Here is a 14660-nt window from a genome sequence, read left to right on the forward strand (position 1 = left end):
TGAAAGAATCCCTACATCTACTCCAGGGTGCATTTTCATTACCTCAGAATAGACAAAAAAAAAAAAAAAAGAAGAAGAAGAAGGCATACACCCTTTTTACACACCTACAGTGGTTTTCTGAAAAAAAGGTTCCTTGCAGAAGGGGTTGCTTGACTAATTCCAGTGACAAAGCAGGCTGAGGCAGGGGATCACAAGATCAAAGTCTACCTCAGCAACATAGTGAGGACCTAAGCAATTCAGTGAGACCATGTTTAAATATTTGAAAAAAAAAAAAAAATAAAAGAACCGGGATGTGGCTCAATGGTTAAGTGTCTATGAGCTGAATCCCTGGTACCAAAACAAGTAAAATAAAATAAAGTAAAAAATTCCCTCAAGCTTGATGAGTAAGTCTAAAACAAACTGAAACAACTGAGGGTCTCACCACATTTTTATATACAAGGCTTTTCTCCAGAGTGAGTTCTCCCATAATACTTAAAAAGAACCTGGAAAGTTGAAACTGTTACCACATTGTTTAAAGAGCAGTAGGGTTCTCCCAGATGTGAATCCTCTTTGTCTTTGGAGGAAACCATGAAAGCTGAATACTGCCCCACATGGCTTAACCAGAGGACTTTCTACAGTATGAATCCTTTTACACAACTGAACAAAACTGAAACACCTGAGCCCTTTTTATTTCTTACTTGCATAAAATTTATTCATTTTGAAATGAATCTTTCAAGGAGAATCTTCCTAGTCCTTAGAAAAAAGTGGGAAAATTAGAAGACTTCCCACATTTCTTACAATCTGAGGGCGTCTCTCCATGAGTATTTTCATATAGGAGAAGGAAAGCAGGGCTAAGATGGGAAGCTGACAGGATGTATCCAATCCTCCACATTTTGTCCCAGTGTGAGTGAAATGGTTTTGAAGACACCAGGGAAAATGGAATGATTTTCCAAATTTTTTACATTTAAAGCATTATTCAGTTAGATGTGGTGGTGTATGCCCTTAATCTGAGTCTCGCGGAACTCAGGCAGAAAGACCACAAAAGCGAAGCCAGACTCAGCAACTTAGGAAGACACCAAGGAACTCCGCAAGTCTCTGATTAAATTAAAAAGTAAAAGGGATGTGGCTCAGTGATGAAGGGCCCTCAGACTAAATCCCCAGTACAATTTATAGATAGATAGATAGATAGGTACATTGACTGATTGATTGATTCAGACATGTGAGCACTTTATTCTCTTTGAATTTGACAAGAAACATTGATTTACCACATTTCACATTCAAAGAATTTTTCTACAGAAAACTTACTACACGTTAATAATTGAAACTGATTTCTCTGCACAAAGTGTTCCTTAATGTAAGCAAAGCTGAGCAGATGTAACAAAGGCTTTTCCATATTGCTTACATTCATAGGGCTTCTCTCCAGTATGTGTTCTTCCATGTCTGTGAAGGTTATTGGAACTTCCAAAAGCTTTTTGACACTGCTTATATTCATAGGGCTTCCCTCCAGTGTGTGTTCTTCCATGAATCTGAAGGTAACTGGATGTAGCAAAGGCCTTGCCACACTGCTTACATTCATAGGGTTTTTCTCCATTATGAATTTTTTCATGTGACTGAAGGACAGAGGACTGAGTGAAGCCATTTCCACACTGATTTCACTCATAGGGCTTCTCTCCAGTATGCATTCTTCCATGAACCTGAAGGTAATTGGATGTAGAAAAGGCTTTGCCACACTGCTCACACTCTTAGGGCTTTTCTCCAGTATGAGTTTTTTCATGTGAGTGAAGGATACTGGATCTAGCAAAGGCTTTGCCACACTGCTTACATTCATAGGGCTTCTCCCCAGTATGTGTTCTTCTATGTCTGTGAAGGCTACTGGATGTAGTAAAGGCTTTGCCACACTGCTTACATGCATAATGCTTCTCTCCAGTATGAATTGTTTTATGTAAATAAAGGCCAGAGGAACGAGTGAAGGCTTTGCCACACTGCTTACATGCATAAGGCTTCTCTGCAGTATGAATTCTTTTATGTGAGTGAAGGCCAGAGAAATGAGTGAAGGCTTTTCCACAGTGCTTACACTCATAGGGCTTCTCTCCAGTGTGCATTCTTCCATGAATATGAAGGTAACTGGATGTAGAAAAGGCTTTGCCACACTGCTTACATGCATAGGGCTTCTCTCCAGTATGTATTATTCCATGTTTGTGAAGGTCACTGGACCTAGCAAAGGCTTTGCCACACCGCTTACAATCATAGGGCTTCTCTCCAGTATGAGTTTTTTCATGTGAATGAAGGTTAGAGGATTGAGTGAAGGCTTTCCCCCACTGCTTACATTTATAGGGCTTCTCCCCAGTATGAGTTTTTTTTTTATGTGACTGAAGGTAACTGAGTGTAGCAAAGGCTTTGACACACTGCTTACATTCATAGGGCTTCTCTCCAGTATGCATTCTTCCATGAATCTGAAGGGAACTGGATGTAGAAAAGGCTTTGCCACACTGCTTACATGCATAGGGATTCTCTCCAGTATGAGTTTGTTCATGTATCTGAAGGTAGGAGGCAGTAGTAAAGGCTTTTCCACATTGTTGACATTCATAGGGCTTTTCTCTGGTACGTATTCTTCCATGTTTATGAAGCTGATGGGATGCAGCAAAGGCATTGCCACACTGTTTACATTCATAGGACTTCTCTGCAGTATGAGTTTTTTCATGTGAGTAAAGGTAACTGGATCTAGAAAACGCTTTGCCACACTGCTTACATGCATAGGGCTTCTCCCCAGTATGCATTCTCTTATGTATTCTAAGTAAACTGGGATAATCAAAGTCTTTCCCACATATCTTACATTTGAAATGTGCATTCCCTGTGTGTGTGATCCTGTGCCTTTGAAGACTTGTGTGTGAAATACAGGTCCAAACACCTTGTTTACATTCATAGACTTTCTCTCCAAAATGAGTTCTTTCATGTCTTCTAAATAAAGAGGAGAAATGAAATGCTTTCCCACATATGTCCCATTGAAAAAGTTTACTTCCACTATGTGTTATCATGTGTCTTTGAACACCAGAGGGATAAGAAGAGGCTTCACCACACTGTTGACATTCATCGTTTTGCCCCCCAGTATGAGTTTCTTCATGTCTTTCAATGTCATTGTAAAAACTGATGACTTTTCCACATACTTTACTTTCATAAGATCCATCTACCGTTTGTATTAACATTTGTGTGTGAACACTTTTGAGAGAAACCAGAGATTTCTTATATTGTTTAAATTCACAGGGCTTCACTGCACATTCCTCATGTTTGTAGTAATTGTGTCCAGAGTGAGATGTGATTTGCCTATGAAGAAATGAAGGACATAAGAAGTCTTTTGCACACATAATGAAGTCACATGGATTTAATCTATTAAAATTTTACTTTGTTCAATTAAGAATTGGAATTGATTTGAAGGTTTCCCCACACAAATCTGTGCCTTTGAAGTTTACCATGACTCCTTTGAAGAAATGACCAGCACATAATCAATGCTTAATTCATTCACAATTTTTTATGTATTTATAGATCTTTACATTACTAACAACATCAGGTAAAGGCTAGGTTTTCTGACTTGTTCAACTTGCCTGAAAATAAAGAGATTGAAAGGAAACAATCCTTTGCAATACAGATTCTCTATGGCTATTATCCGAATAGTGATATTTACATACGCAATTTTATAGTACTATTTGCATGTCAAATACTTTGAAAAGACTGAATATCTGTTACAGCTAAGTATGTATTTCTGATAATATAAGAATAAATACATTTCATATTACACATACTTTTTCATTTGGTTTCCTTTAAAAATTATATGACAGTTCTCAGATTCCCTCATGAATTCCTCTTGTGAGTACAGTTACCTTACATTGGTTCCAAAGTTTTCGATCTGATTTTCAGTGGTCTTGTCTTCCCTCTTGTTTTCTAAAATGAGAGAACAGAACAATCTTTATAAATATTTAGGAGCTAGAAATGCTTTGCCAAATCATACGTGCCATTTATGCTGCAATTAGTTCACCAACTTATTCCCTTTTCACCTTCTACATAAATGACCAAAATAAACATGAGGTCTCTATTTGATTAATTTTAAAAACATCATTATTACCTATAGAAGCCAGGTTTCTGAGGACCTCCAGCATCACATCTTTGTAAAGGTTCTTCTGGGAAGAATCCAGAAAAGTCCACTCCTCCTGGGTGAAGTTCACAGCCACATCCTTAAAAGTCACTGAGATCTAAAATATCCCACCAAATGTGTAGTGGAGGCCAGGAGAGATTGACAGCATGAGAAATTTATACTCAACATGCATGATGTTCACATGATTCCCTGGCCTCTTAATTAATTACATGATTTGATCCATCAAGTCTTTACTGTACTCCACTTCTTAGACCCATTCCAACACTAGAAATTGGCTACTCAGAAGGCAAACATCCTTTTTTAGTGTTTTATACCCTTCCTTTTGTGAGTTCACAGGAAGTGAGACAGGCTCCCAGATCACTCCTAACTTCTTTATTGGTTGCACCTCTATTACATGTCCTAGAAACGTCCTGTGTGGTACAGAGCTAAAATAAGCACTTTGGATAGTACTTATCTTTAGAAAAGAAAGGTGATGAGTAGGAATTTGCAGGAATCATGAAACTAATCATTTGAGAGAGATTCTGCAAACTACAGTGGCTCCTTGTACCTACGAGGTTAATATAAACAACACGGTATTTACTAATGTCCTGTTTCCTCTGAAATTCTATCATTCCATACTTAAAAAAAAAGCCTAGAACCAGACCCCACACACAACCTCTGGGGATGGGGTCAATTACGAGATTCCTTCATAGACAACATTTAGACAACCTTTCACACAGGTTGTCACAATGTGGTAACTGGAGATTGAGTTCATCCTCTGTGATTATACAGAGTACAATTAGAAGTTTGCAGGTGCTTTACTTCAGAACAAATTTAGTCAACTAGCTTACTATTAAGTGACAAAAACAAACATAAGTTCTCTATTTGATTAATTTATTTATTAATAAGCACAACAATTCAATAATTTCCTGTGGTTACTGTCAAAGCACAATGGGGCAAGTGAAAAGATAGCACGTGTCTTAGAAATAACTCAATGACCCAAAAATGTCACCTTGTCCAAAAAACAGTCTTACAAAGTTTTATATCTCTCAAAACAATCTTAATAAACAGCAGGCACTACATTTCTAAGTTTCATAGTAAAAATGAATGTCCAATGATTGTCAAATTCTTCTTAACAGCAGCCAGTTAACTACCATAACGTACAGTCATGAGACACATACGAATGCTCTGCTCAAGGACATTTTAATCAAGGTTGGGCCACATGTGCAATGGTTATCTGTTGTGAAAGAGATTCATGGTGCCTGTAGAAAAGGAGGTGCAAACAAACGTAAGGCAGAAGCTCTTCCAGAGTGTGGTAAAGCAATCACAATCAGTAGATTCACAGTCTGCAAAATCAAGTTCTTCATGAACATCAGCATCACTGATAAACTGACATAAGGCTAAGAATATAGAAGACAGAGACTGGGGCTATGGCTCAGTGGAAGAGTGATTGCCTAGTGCTTGCGAGAAACCAAGTTCAATCCTCACTGACACATAAAAAGAAAAAAGTGTAAAATATACAATAACTTTAAAGAAAAAAGCAAAGAGGACTGAAAACCTACTAACACATTTAAACGTGTCATCATCAACAATGCACTAGGACTTCAAGATTATCATAAACATGCTTGACACAAATTAGACAACTTGCAAAAACTGGACCATTTCTTTGAGAGAGACAATCTCTTACAACTTACACACAAGGGGAAATAAACAAAACAGATGAGCCCATGGCTACTGAGAAAAATAGACTCAATAACTAATTACTACCCAAAAAGGCAAGGCAAGACAAGGCCCTGACATCTCAAACAGGCATCCATGAGACACTTAAGAACTGCCACCAATTTTCTACTTTTTTTCCAGAACATAGGAGCTGAGTTAACACCTCCTAATTCTTTCTGAGGCATAAGTTACCATATTATCCAAATTAAATAGATAAAGAAAAGTATTAAATAGAAAACAAAACTATGAATGATGCTCATAATCATAAATGTAAAAAACTGTACAATTAAGTCATCACATTCCAGGTGTCTATGCAAATGATAGGGCAATTATGGGCACAGGAATCCTCACCACAGTGACTACAGCAGCCATATCCAGAAGTGCCCAAAGCTAGACGCAAGGAAGATACACCTTGCAATACTGAATAGACAAGCTGCAGTTTACCCACACCAAAGAACATCACCCAGAAAATGAGCTCTTTAGCCTGGAAAGATACAGCACCCTTAAAGGCAGACAGGTAAGAGAGAGAAGCCAGTTTGAAATGGCAAACTGCAGTAAGATTCCAAGTCAAGAACATTCTGGAAAAGACAACATTATAGATGCACTAGCAGAACTGATGGGTACCAGGGACTCAGGGAGCATAGAGGGAGGAAGGAATGAGAGGAGTGATGAACAGGTGGAACACAGGATTCCCAGAGCAGTGAAACTCTTCTGTATGACATTATCTTGTAAACTACGTGACACACACAATCACATCACACAGAGGAGGAACCCTAAGGTAAAGGATGAACTTTGGCTTATCATAACATGTTGCTTCATGCATTCTCTTTATCAAATGTTCAACACTGGTTTAGTAACTAACAAACACCCTACACCAATGCAATATGTTGAAAAGAGTGGAGACTATCAGCTGGAGAGAAGGGGTATTCGATACTATGAGTAATGGCACATTTAATTGTCACCTTGATTGGATTAAAAGATGCCAATGATTAAATCTATAAATGGTTGGCATGTGGAACAGTGTGTTTACAAATGATTGGCATGTGGAACAGCGAATCAAACTGGAGAACCTCCTTAAGGTAGGCAGCACCATCCAATAGGACGGTGTCTTGGGTGGAACAAAAGTTGGAAGAAGAAGGAAGCTGCAGCAGAGCAAGCTCCTTTCTTCTCCAATTTGTTCTTGATGGCTGCTGCAGTGGCCTGAGATTATCAGACTCTGCCTTCTTCAGTCTCCCAAACTGGACTCTGCCAGTGATTCTCCAGGGTGTTTCCAGAACCTTAGGTCTGGACTACGGTAGCACCATTGATCCCTCTTGTTCTGAGGCTTCAGCCTCTTGGACTCTGCAGCAAGCACTCCTAAAACTCTCCAGCTGCAGATGGCCACTGTGGACATCCAGCTTCAGGTCAAGTAGGCCAATCTAATAAGTCCCCTTTTATAATCATACTTCCTCTTGATGCTGTTCCTCTAGAGAACACTGACTAATAAACTATGTAAGTCAAAAATTGCTCTGAAAAAAGTAAAGTTTATGTCATAAAGAAGTGAATAAACTACCAAGCTCTGAAGTTTTACAAATATATACATGAGAAACAATTTTATATGCTAAATACCATTTTCATAATAATGCAAAAATAAAGCAAAGAGAAAGAGTCACAGTAACAAATTTAAAAACCATGGACAAAAGCAAGGAAAATGATTTTCAATACTGTTTCCATCTCGAAAGAAATTGGATGATAAGTCTTCAAAAGTCATTGTGTGCTCAAGCACACAATGAGTTTAGTTTTGCTGTGCTTAGCAAATCAAAGGGGTTCTGTGAGAAACTATGAACTCTTTGAACTGTGTGCTTGTTGCCATCTTAAGAAGATAAAAGAATGTTCTGCCAAGTTTAAATATATACATATGTGTATATATATATATATATATATATATATATATATATATATATATATATATATATATATTTGTGTGCTTGCCAGAAAATAACTAACTACAAGTAGTATAATAAAAAGTATAGAGCACTGTGACCAGTAACAAAGTTATTCTGAGAATGTTTATCCATGCTGGAAAAGATTAAGCTGCCAAGAGGATGTGTTTCTTTTTTGCTATATAAAAGAAGAAAGGAAAAAAAATAAAGAGGTGCTCATTCCTACTCTGTGTGTGTGTGTGTGTGTGTGTCTTTCAGCATCTCTGCTGTTACCACCTGATCAGCAACTACAGATTGTCAGCAGGGTCTGACAAGTCATTCCAACTGCTGGTGTGGTGGTGTGCACCTGTAACTTCAGCCAATAGGGAGGTCAAGGCAGGGAAATGGCAAGTTAGAGGCCAGTCTCAGCAACTTAGCAAGACACTCAGAAATTTAGTGAGACTGGTCTTCATTAAAAATTAAAAGAGGGTACTGGGATTGTAGCTGAGTGGCAGAGCACTAGCTAGCATGTGTGAGGCACTGGGGATGATCCTCAGCACCACAGAAAAATTTAAAAAAAGATATTCTGTCCATCTAAAACTATATAAAATATAAAAAAAGAAAAATAATAATAAATACAAGGCTGAGGATGTGCTCAATGGTCAAGTGCCTGTAGGTTTATTCCCCAGTAAAACACCTGCCCACCGCCAGAACGCTGCTCAAAAATTGAAATTCATTTCTGGAGGATAACTAAGCATGAGCAAGTCCATGGCATCAATCCCCAGCACTCAATAAGTAAGCATATAAATAAAAAACAGTCTACAATACTAATTCTCTTGGGCTGGAGAGTAGCTCAGTAGTAGCAAAGTTGCCAAGGATGTATGTGACTCTCAGATCAATCTCCAGCAGGCCACACACATACACACACACACACACAAAAAAAAAAAAACAAAAAAACTAAAATACATGTAATGAGAGATAAAAATGATTATAACACAAAAGGTACACAATTAGAGGCATAAAATACAACAAAATCAATGGAAAGACAACACACCTTCTCACAAGGGAGATTGAATGTTTCCATAATCTACACACTCTAAAAAAACACTGAGCATTTCAGTAAATTCTGTGAAATTTAGGGCATGGTTTACTGTATTTTGTGGGTAAACTTTAGAAAAACTACATCTAAAAATGTAAATAGGAGGGTTGGGATTCTGGCTCAGCAGTAGAGTGATTGCCTAGCACATGAGAGACCCTAGGTTGGATTCTCACCACCACATAATAATAAATAAATAGGTATTTTTTCCAACTACAGCAACAAAAAATACTTTTCAAACAATTGAAAATAGCAGACTGTATCTAAGACCAGCCAAAATGTTGTACAGGACAGAGAGAGTAGAGAGGGCATTTATGTTGCTCCCAAATTTCATAAGGTAAAAGGCCACCTCCCAAAGGGGTGGCCCTAGGAGGATGCAATTAGGATGGAACAGGAATCAGGTGACATGGTGAGAGTGCTCTTTAAGGGATCATAACCCTTATTTAGACACTTGTATTTCTTTTTTCCAGAAAACAAGTGTCATTTACTATTTCACTGATATTCAGTGATTAAATGATCATAATTGGGTATTTCAGGTATTGCCAAAATTGTCCTTAAAATTTACAATGAACAGGTGTGATGGTGCACATCTGTAACCCCAGTGGTTCAGGAGTCTGAGGCCCTAAGTGATGTAGCAAGACTCTCAAAACAAAGAATCTAAAAGGGGCTGGTGGTTAAGCACCTCTGGGATCCATTCCTGATACCAAAAAACCACACAGCTAACATGAACCTGCCAAGTCGAGACAGTAACAGTGAAAAATTGTCATCCTTTGTCAAATTCATCACCTTGCGAAGGACAGATACTAGTTTTCATGAAATCATATTCATAAGTTTATCCACCACAATTTTTGTAGAATTGGACTCAAATTCTGCAGCAATAACGCAAGACAGAGTTTCTCTGTATCTTACGTGGCATTTTGGAATCTAGGATTGGATTTCAATTTGAAATCACTGAAAAGACAAGACTGAATCTTACAGATATTTTATACATACTCATGGGTAGCAAAAGGTAAATTAGTTAATTAAGATTTTTTTTTCTTTTCTTTCTTCTTTTTTTTGGTTTGGTACCCCAAGATTAAACCCAGAGATATTTTACTACTGAGCCACATCCCCAGTCATCCAGTCATTTGTATATTTTATTTTGAGATGCAGTCTCACCAGGTTGCATAAGGCCTGGATAAGTTGCCAAGGCTGTCCTCAAATTTGGAACACTCCTGTCTCAGCCTCTGGAGCAAGAAGGATCAAAGGTGAGTACCACTGTACCTGGCTGTAAGTTGGGATGTTTAACAATGGAAATGTAACTAGACTTTTTAAAACCCGCTTCTCTCTTGCCTCTTTAATAATAGTCCATCCCATGTGGCTCTTAATAAATAAACCTGGGCCTCACGTAAGTGAGCACATCATTTCAAAGTGATACACAGAAAGCTTTGGTGCTGAGGGAGCACACATATGTCAGGCTCAAGGGGCAGAGAAGGTCCCTGACATCTGGGACATGATCCCTCCTGGTCTTGCTCCCTGAAAGTATCCAGGATCACCCTCCCATGGACCTGGACTATGACTCCAGTCTATGAGGCTTTTCAGTTTTGCACAGCTCTGCACTAGGGTGGATGGTCCTTATGCTCTGGGAGAGGCTTTGCTCCTTCACACTGCGAGAGACTATAAGGGCAGAAGTCACTGCTGACCTGGCCCCTCAGCACCAGCATCCACAGGCTGACTGTCCACCTGTCTCCAAGGAATGGGAACACAGCTTGGGGAAAACAAGGTCCCACAGAAATGGCTGTCTAGATGAGGTCTGTTCCAAGAGATTCCTCAGATCAGAGCCCCCAGCAGCTTCCCTGAGAGGCTGCACCCTACATCTCAGGCTGTCCCCTAGGAGGAGCTGGCCCAGGGCCTGAAGTTCTGTTTACCCTGCAGGGCACAGGGCAGCTGTGGGCACCTTGTGGCAGCTCCAGGAGAGGACAGTGGCTGAGGACATGGGACCCTGTGAAGTGTCCAAAGGGAAACTCTGCCCAAGAAATCTGACATGGTGTCTACACCTAAGGAAGGTAAAAGGAGAGGCACAAGATTTTTACAGCTGTGAACTCAAGTTCTCTATACAGTTGCATCTACATCAAAGAACCTTCAGAGTACTTGACTTCGGCCAACCAGACAATCATGAGGGTGGAAAGGCAGGGTTCTGTATGGAGCGCAAAAATTATCTTGGGCTATCTTAAGCCCTTCAATAGCCAATTATCTTCATTTCTGTATCAGACCACAATCTCATAATTTCTCAGAATATATCACTAACCTTACCAGACATCTCAAAAATCTACCAAAGCTCAGAATGCAATAACAGACATACAGAAGAAATTTTCTCTATTTTTCTTTCTGTACCCCACCAATCTGATGTTCCTACCAATGCAATTGGTTAATGCAGTGATACATAGTGTTTTTTTTAATAAAAGTTCATGTAGGCCAGGCACAGTGGCACACAACTGTAATCCCAGCAGCTTGAGAGGCTAAGGTAGGAGGATTGCAAAATTCAAAGGCAGCCTCAGCAACTTAGTGAGACCATAAGGAACTTGGTGAGATCATATCTGAAAATACAATATAAAAAGGGCTGGGGATGTGGCTCAGTGTTTAAGTGGCCCTGCGTTCAATCCCTCGTATATTAAAAAAAAAAAAAAAAATGAAAAGAAAAAAAGAAAGAACAAAAGAAAAAAAGAAGAAAGAAAGAAAGAAAGAAATGATGAAATCATGTAATCTCTTCCAGGGAGGGACACGCACATCATTCAGGGTAACTTGAATCCATGTTCCTTAGTATGGTAATGAATATTTGGGTTAAAATGAACTATTTTCTGTAGCTGGGGTTGTCAGTGCCTTTAATCCCAACAGCTTTGGAAGCTGAGGCAGGAAGATCACAACTTTCAGGCCAGGCTGGGAAAAATACCCAGATCCTTTCTAAAAATCATATTGAAAAGAGCTGGGGATGAACGACAGTAAATGAATCAGACATTATTGTAGTGGCATCCCCTTTTTTCACAGAAAATTTTAACTGGATTTCTTCAGAAATCTTCACCATGGCTAATTTTAGGACTGTCAACAAAACAGTGTCCACAAAAAAGTTCAGTGTAGACAAACTTCCTACTTTTGTGTTGCCCTATTTTACTGGGCCACTAGTCTGAGAGAAATTAGCACTCCAAGTGCTGGACTAGAACTCCCCTTACTAGTTTTTACACACTTGTGTCCAGTATAGTAGTTTGTAGAAATGTGCAAACAAGGCCTCTGACCTTGAGCTGGGCTTCACAGAGAACTTACCAACTAGGCTCCATAGCAACAGCTAATGGAGGAGGAAAAAAAGGGGAGAAGAAGCTCTCCCCTTCTCAGGTGCTGTCCTTGAAGGGTTAACTTGGTCAGAACAGAGAAAGAAAAAGCTGCTTTTATGTTTGTGATGTGACAACTTGACTATGGTGACTCCATTTTGTGAACTCAGCCATGACACTCAAAAAGGTCATGACTAGGGCAGTTTGTATTCTTTTGTTCATGAAAATCCCCCCAAAACACAGAATGATCTATGGTGCCAACTGCAGACTAACTGACTGCAACTTTCAGCCTTGCTTGCATTGCCTGAACCCCAAATGTCCCTTTTGTGGTTTTTGTGCTTAAATATGGAGCCAACTGAAGGCAGGGGCACCACTCTGATCATCTCATTCTTTTGAGAGCAGAGTGTCTGCCAAGAGCCAGCAATAAAGGCTTAATTTGAATGAGACTGTGTGGTCTGAGAGTTATTTGAGAGTCTCCGTATTACAATGTGAACTTCTGAGCCCCTCCTCTTACATGATGAGTATAAAATCCTAAAACCACCTGAACTCAGGGTTCAGGGGATTGATTGATTGATTACAGCAAAAGCTGTGCCCTCTGAGACTGGCTGCAGCCAGATAAAACTGTTTCTGGCTATCTCCAGTGCCTAGCCTCCTTTGTCCCTACCATTTCCCTGTGTGCTTACATGACTACATGACTGGTGTGACTCTACATCATGGACTATCAGAAAAGGGAGCAGTTATACTCTACTGATGTAGTCCAGGATTCCATATCCCTGAGATCTATAAACAACGACTTTATTCCTTTTAAAGCAGTTATTTTGAGCAAACAAAAGGAAGTGTTAAGTGATTATTCTTTCCCGTCAAGTATAACATTCAGAAATAGAAAACAAATGCTTTCAAAAGCATTTGTTTTATTTTTGTTTTGGTTTATTCCCCAGTACCTCAAAGAAAAAGAAAGAACTATATAACATATAGTGGCACAGGCCTGTCATTCCAGATATGAGGGAGGCTGAAGCAGGAGAATTACAAGTTATGGCAGGGGAGGGAGGGAGGAAAGGAGGGGGAGAGGGAGGCAGGGAGGAGGGTAGGTGGGAGAGAGGGAGGGAGGGGGGAGGGAAAGAGAGAGAGGAAGGGGGAGGGAGGGGGGACGGAGAGAGGGAGGAGGGTAGGGGGAGAGAGGGAGGGAGGGGGGAGGGAGGGGGGAGGGAGAGAGGGAGGAGGGTAGGGGGGAGAGAGGGAGGGAGGGGGGAGGGAGAGGGAGGAAAGGAGGGCGGAGGGAGGGAGGAAGGAAGATTCTTTCCAATATTTCACTAAGTACTAATGAAAATTAGTGGACGGTGTCCATTTGAACCGAGTGGGAAGAACGAACGTCTGGCCCAGCTGTGAGGTGGAGGGAAGGTGGGGTTAAGAAGGCAGGAGGCGCCTGCAATTTGGAGGACCTACAGCAGCCTCCTGAGGAGTTCCACTGGGAGAAGGAAGGTGCATTTGTGGCCCTGTTTCCTACACGTTGGGAAGAGTGGGTCGGGCCACCGGTGGAGAGGAGGGTACACCAGGGACCTGAGCCGCCCTTCCAAACTCAGGGAACCAGGGGACAGGGCCCAGGGCCACCCGCCAGCGGGGAGCTAATCCGTGCTGCTGGCCCCAAAGCTGATGGTGACTCTGTACCTTCAGCCCTGGTCACAAACTCACCATTGTTGGCTTCCGTGGTGACCGGGGATCCTTTGAGGAACATCCCATCACCCGAAATTGCGGGGTTCACAGGGAGCGAGAGTCACCTGGGTCCCTGAGGCAGAGAACTAGGGCGCTGGAGAAGGAGTAGCCCAGTCGCAGAGGAAGAAAAGCCCGGGAGACTGCGGAAGCCCGCCCTCCCCCTTCCTCTGCGCACTGATTGGACAGTTCCTCCCAGCATCCTTGATGGATGGCCTCCAGGCCCGCCTCTGCATCGTGACTGACAGCTAACATCATCCAATAACTGACTGAAATTGGGTTAGTGACAGATTCTTGGCCCCAGCCCTTTTCAGGCGGAGCTTCCCCGCTGTGCTGGGAACTTATCCAGGTCGGAAGCCTGGGCTTAGCCTCTGGTACAGAGGTGATATGTGGGACTGCTTTATATGTAAAACAGCCATAGAGTGCTTTCTGGCCATGGCGAGGCCCTGGGTTTAACCTCAACACAAAAACAAACCATAGCTTCTAGGGGAGGTTTAGGCTGGAGGAGCCCAAGGTCAGTGAGATCTTCTCTTAAAATAAAATGAAAAAGGTGGGGTTGTAGCTCAGAGGTCCAGGTCAAGCCCCACTGGGTTTATTCCCCAGTACCTCAAAGAAAAAGAAAGAACTATATAACATATATATTGTTTTTTTCAGCTGATGCGACCTCAAGCGACTTAGAAAGACACAGTCTCCAAATTTCTGAAACACTATTTAAAGATATCATATGTATGACCCATACACAATATCTAAAAATGAGAACAATTTGAAAACTATTTTAGTAATTCTCTTCACCTCCTGGCCTCTGTTGCTTTGAGGAGGCAGCCTGAGCT

The 14660-nt window shown here is 40.8% G+C and overlaps 1 protein-coding gene across 1 annotated transcript; it reads right to left on the reverse strand.

Annotated features, from left to right (window-relative positions):
* Positions 1 to 1185: 1185 nt before the first annotated feature.
* LOC124092085 (zinc finger protein 700) lies at positions 1186 to 13971 on the reverse strand. Its single transcript, XM_046443391.2, has 4 exons — positions 13813 to 13971; positions 4097 to 4223; positions 3855 to 3915; positions 1186 to 3300 (listed from the first exon to the last, which is right to left on the reverse strand). The coding sequence occupies exons 1-4, from the start codon at positions 13858 to 13860 to the stop codon at positions 1722 to 1724; spliced, it is 1815 nt and encodes a 604-aa protein (XP_046299347.1). The 5' UTR covers positions 13861 to 13971; the 3' UTR covers positions 1186 to 1721.
* Positions 13972 to 14660: the final 689 nt, after the last annotated feature.

The sequence above is a fragment of the Marmota monax genome, unplaced genomic scaffold (assembly GCF_021218885.2).
Source record: "Marmota monax isolate L192 unplaced genomic scaffold, Marmota_monax_Labrador192_F-V1.1 WCK01_AAM20220418_F8-fsc00168, whole genome shotgun sequence".
Taxonomy (NCBI): domain Eukaryota; kingdom Metazoa; phylum Chordata; class Mammalia; order Rodentia; family Sciuridae; genus Marmota; species Marmota monax.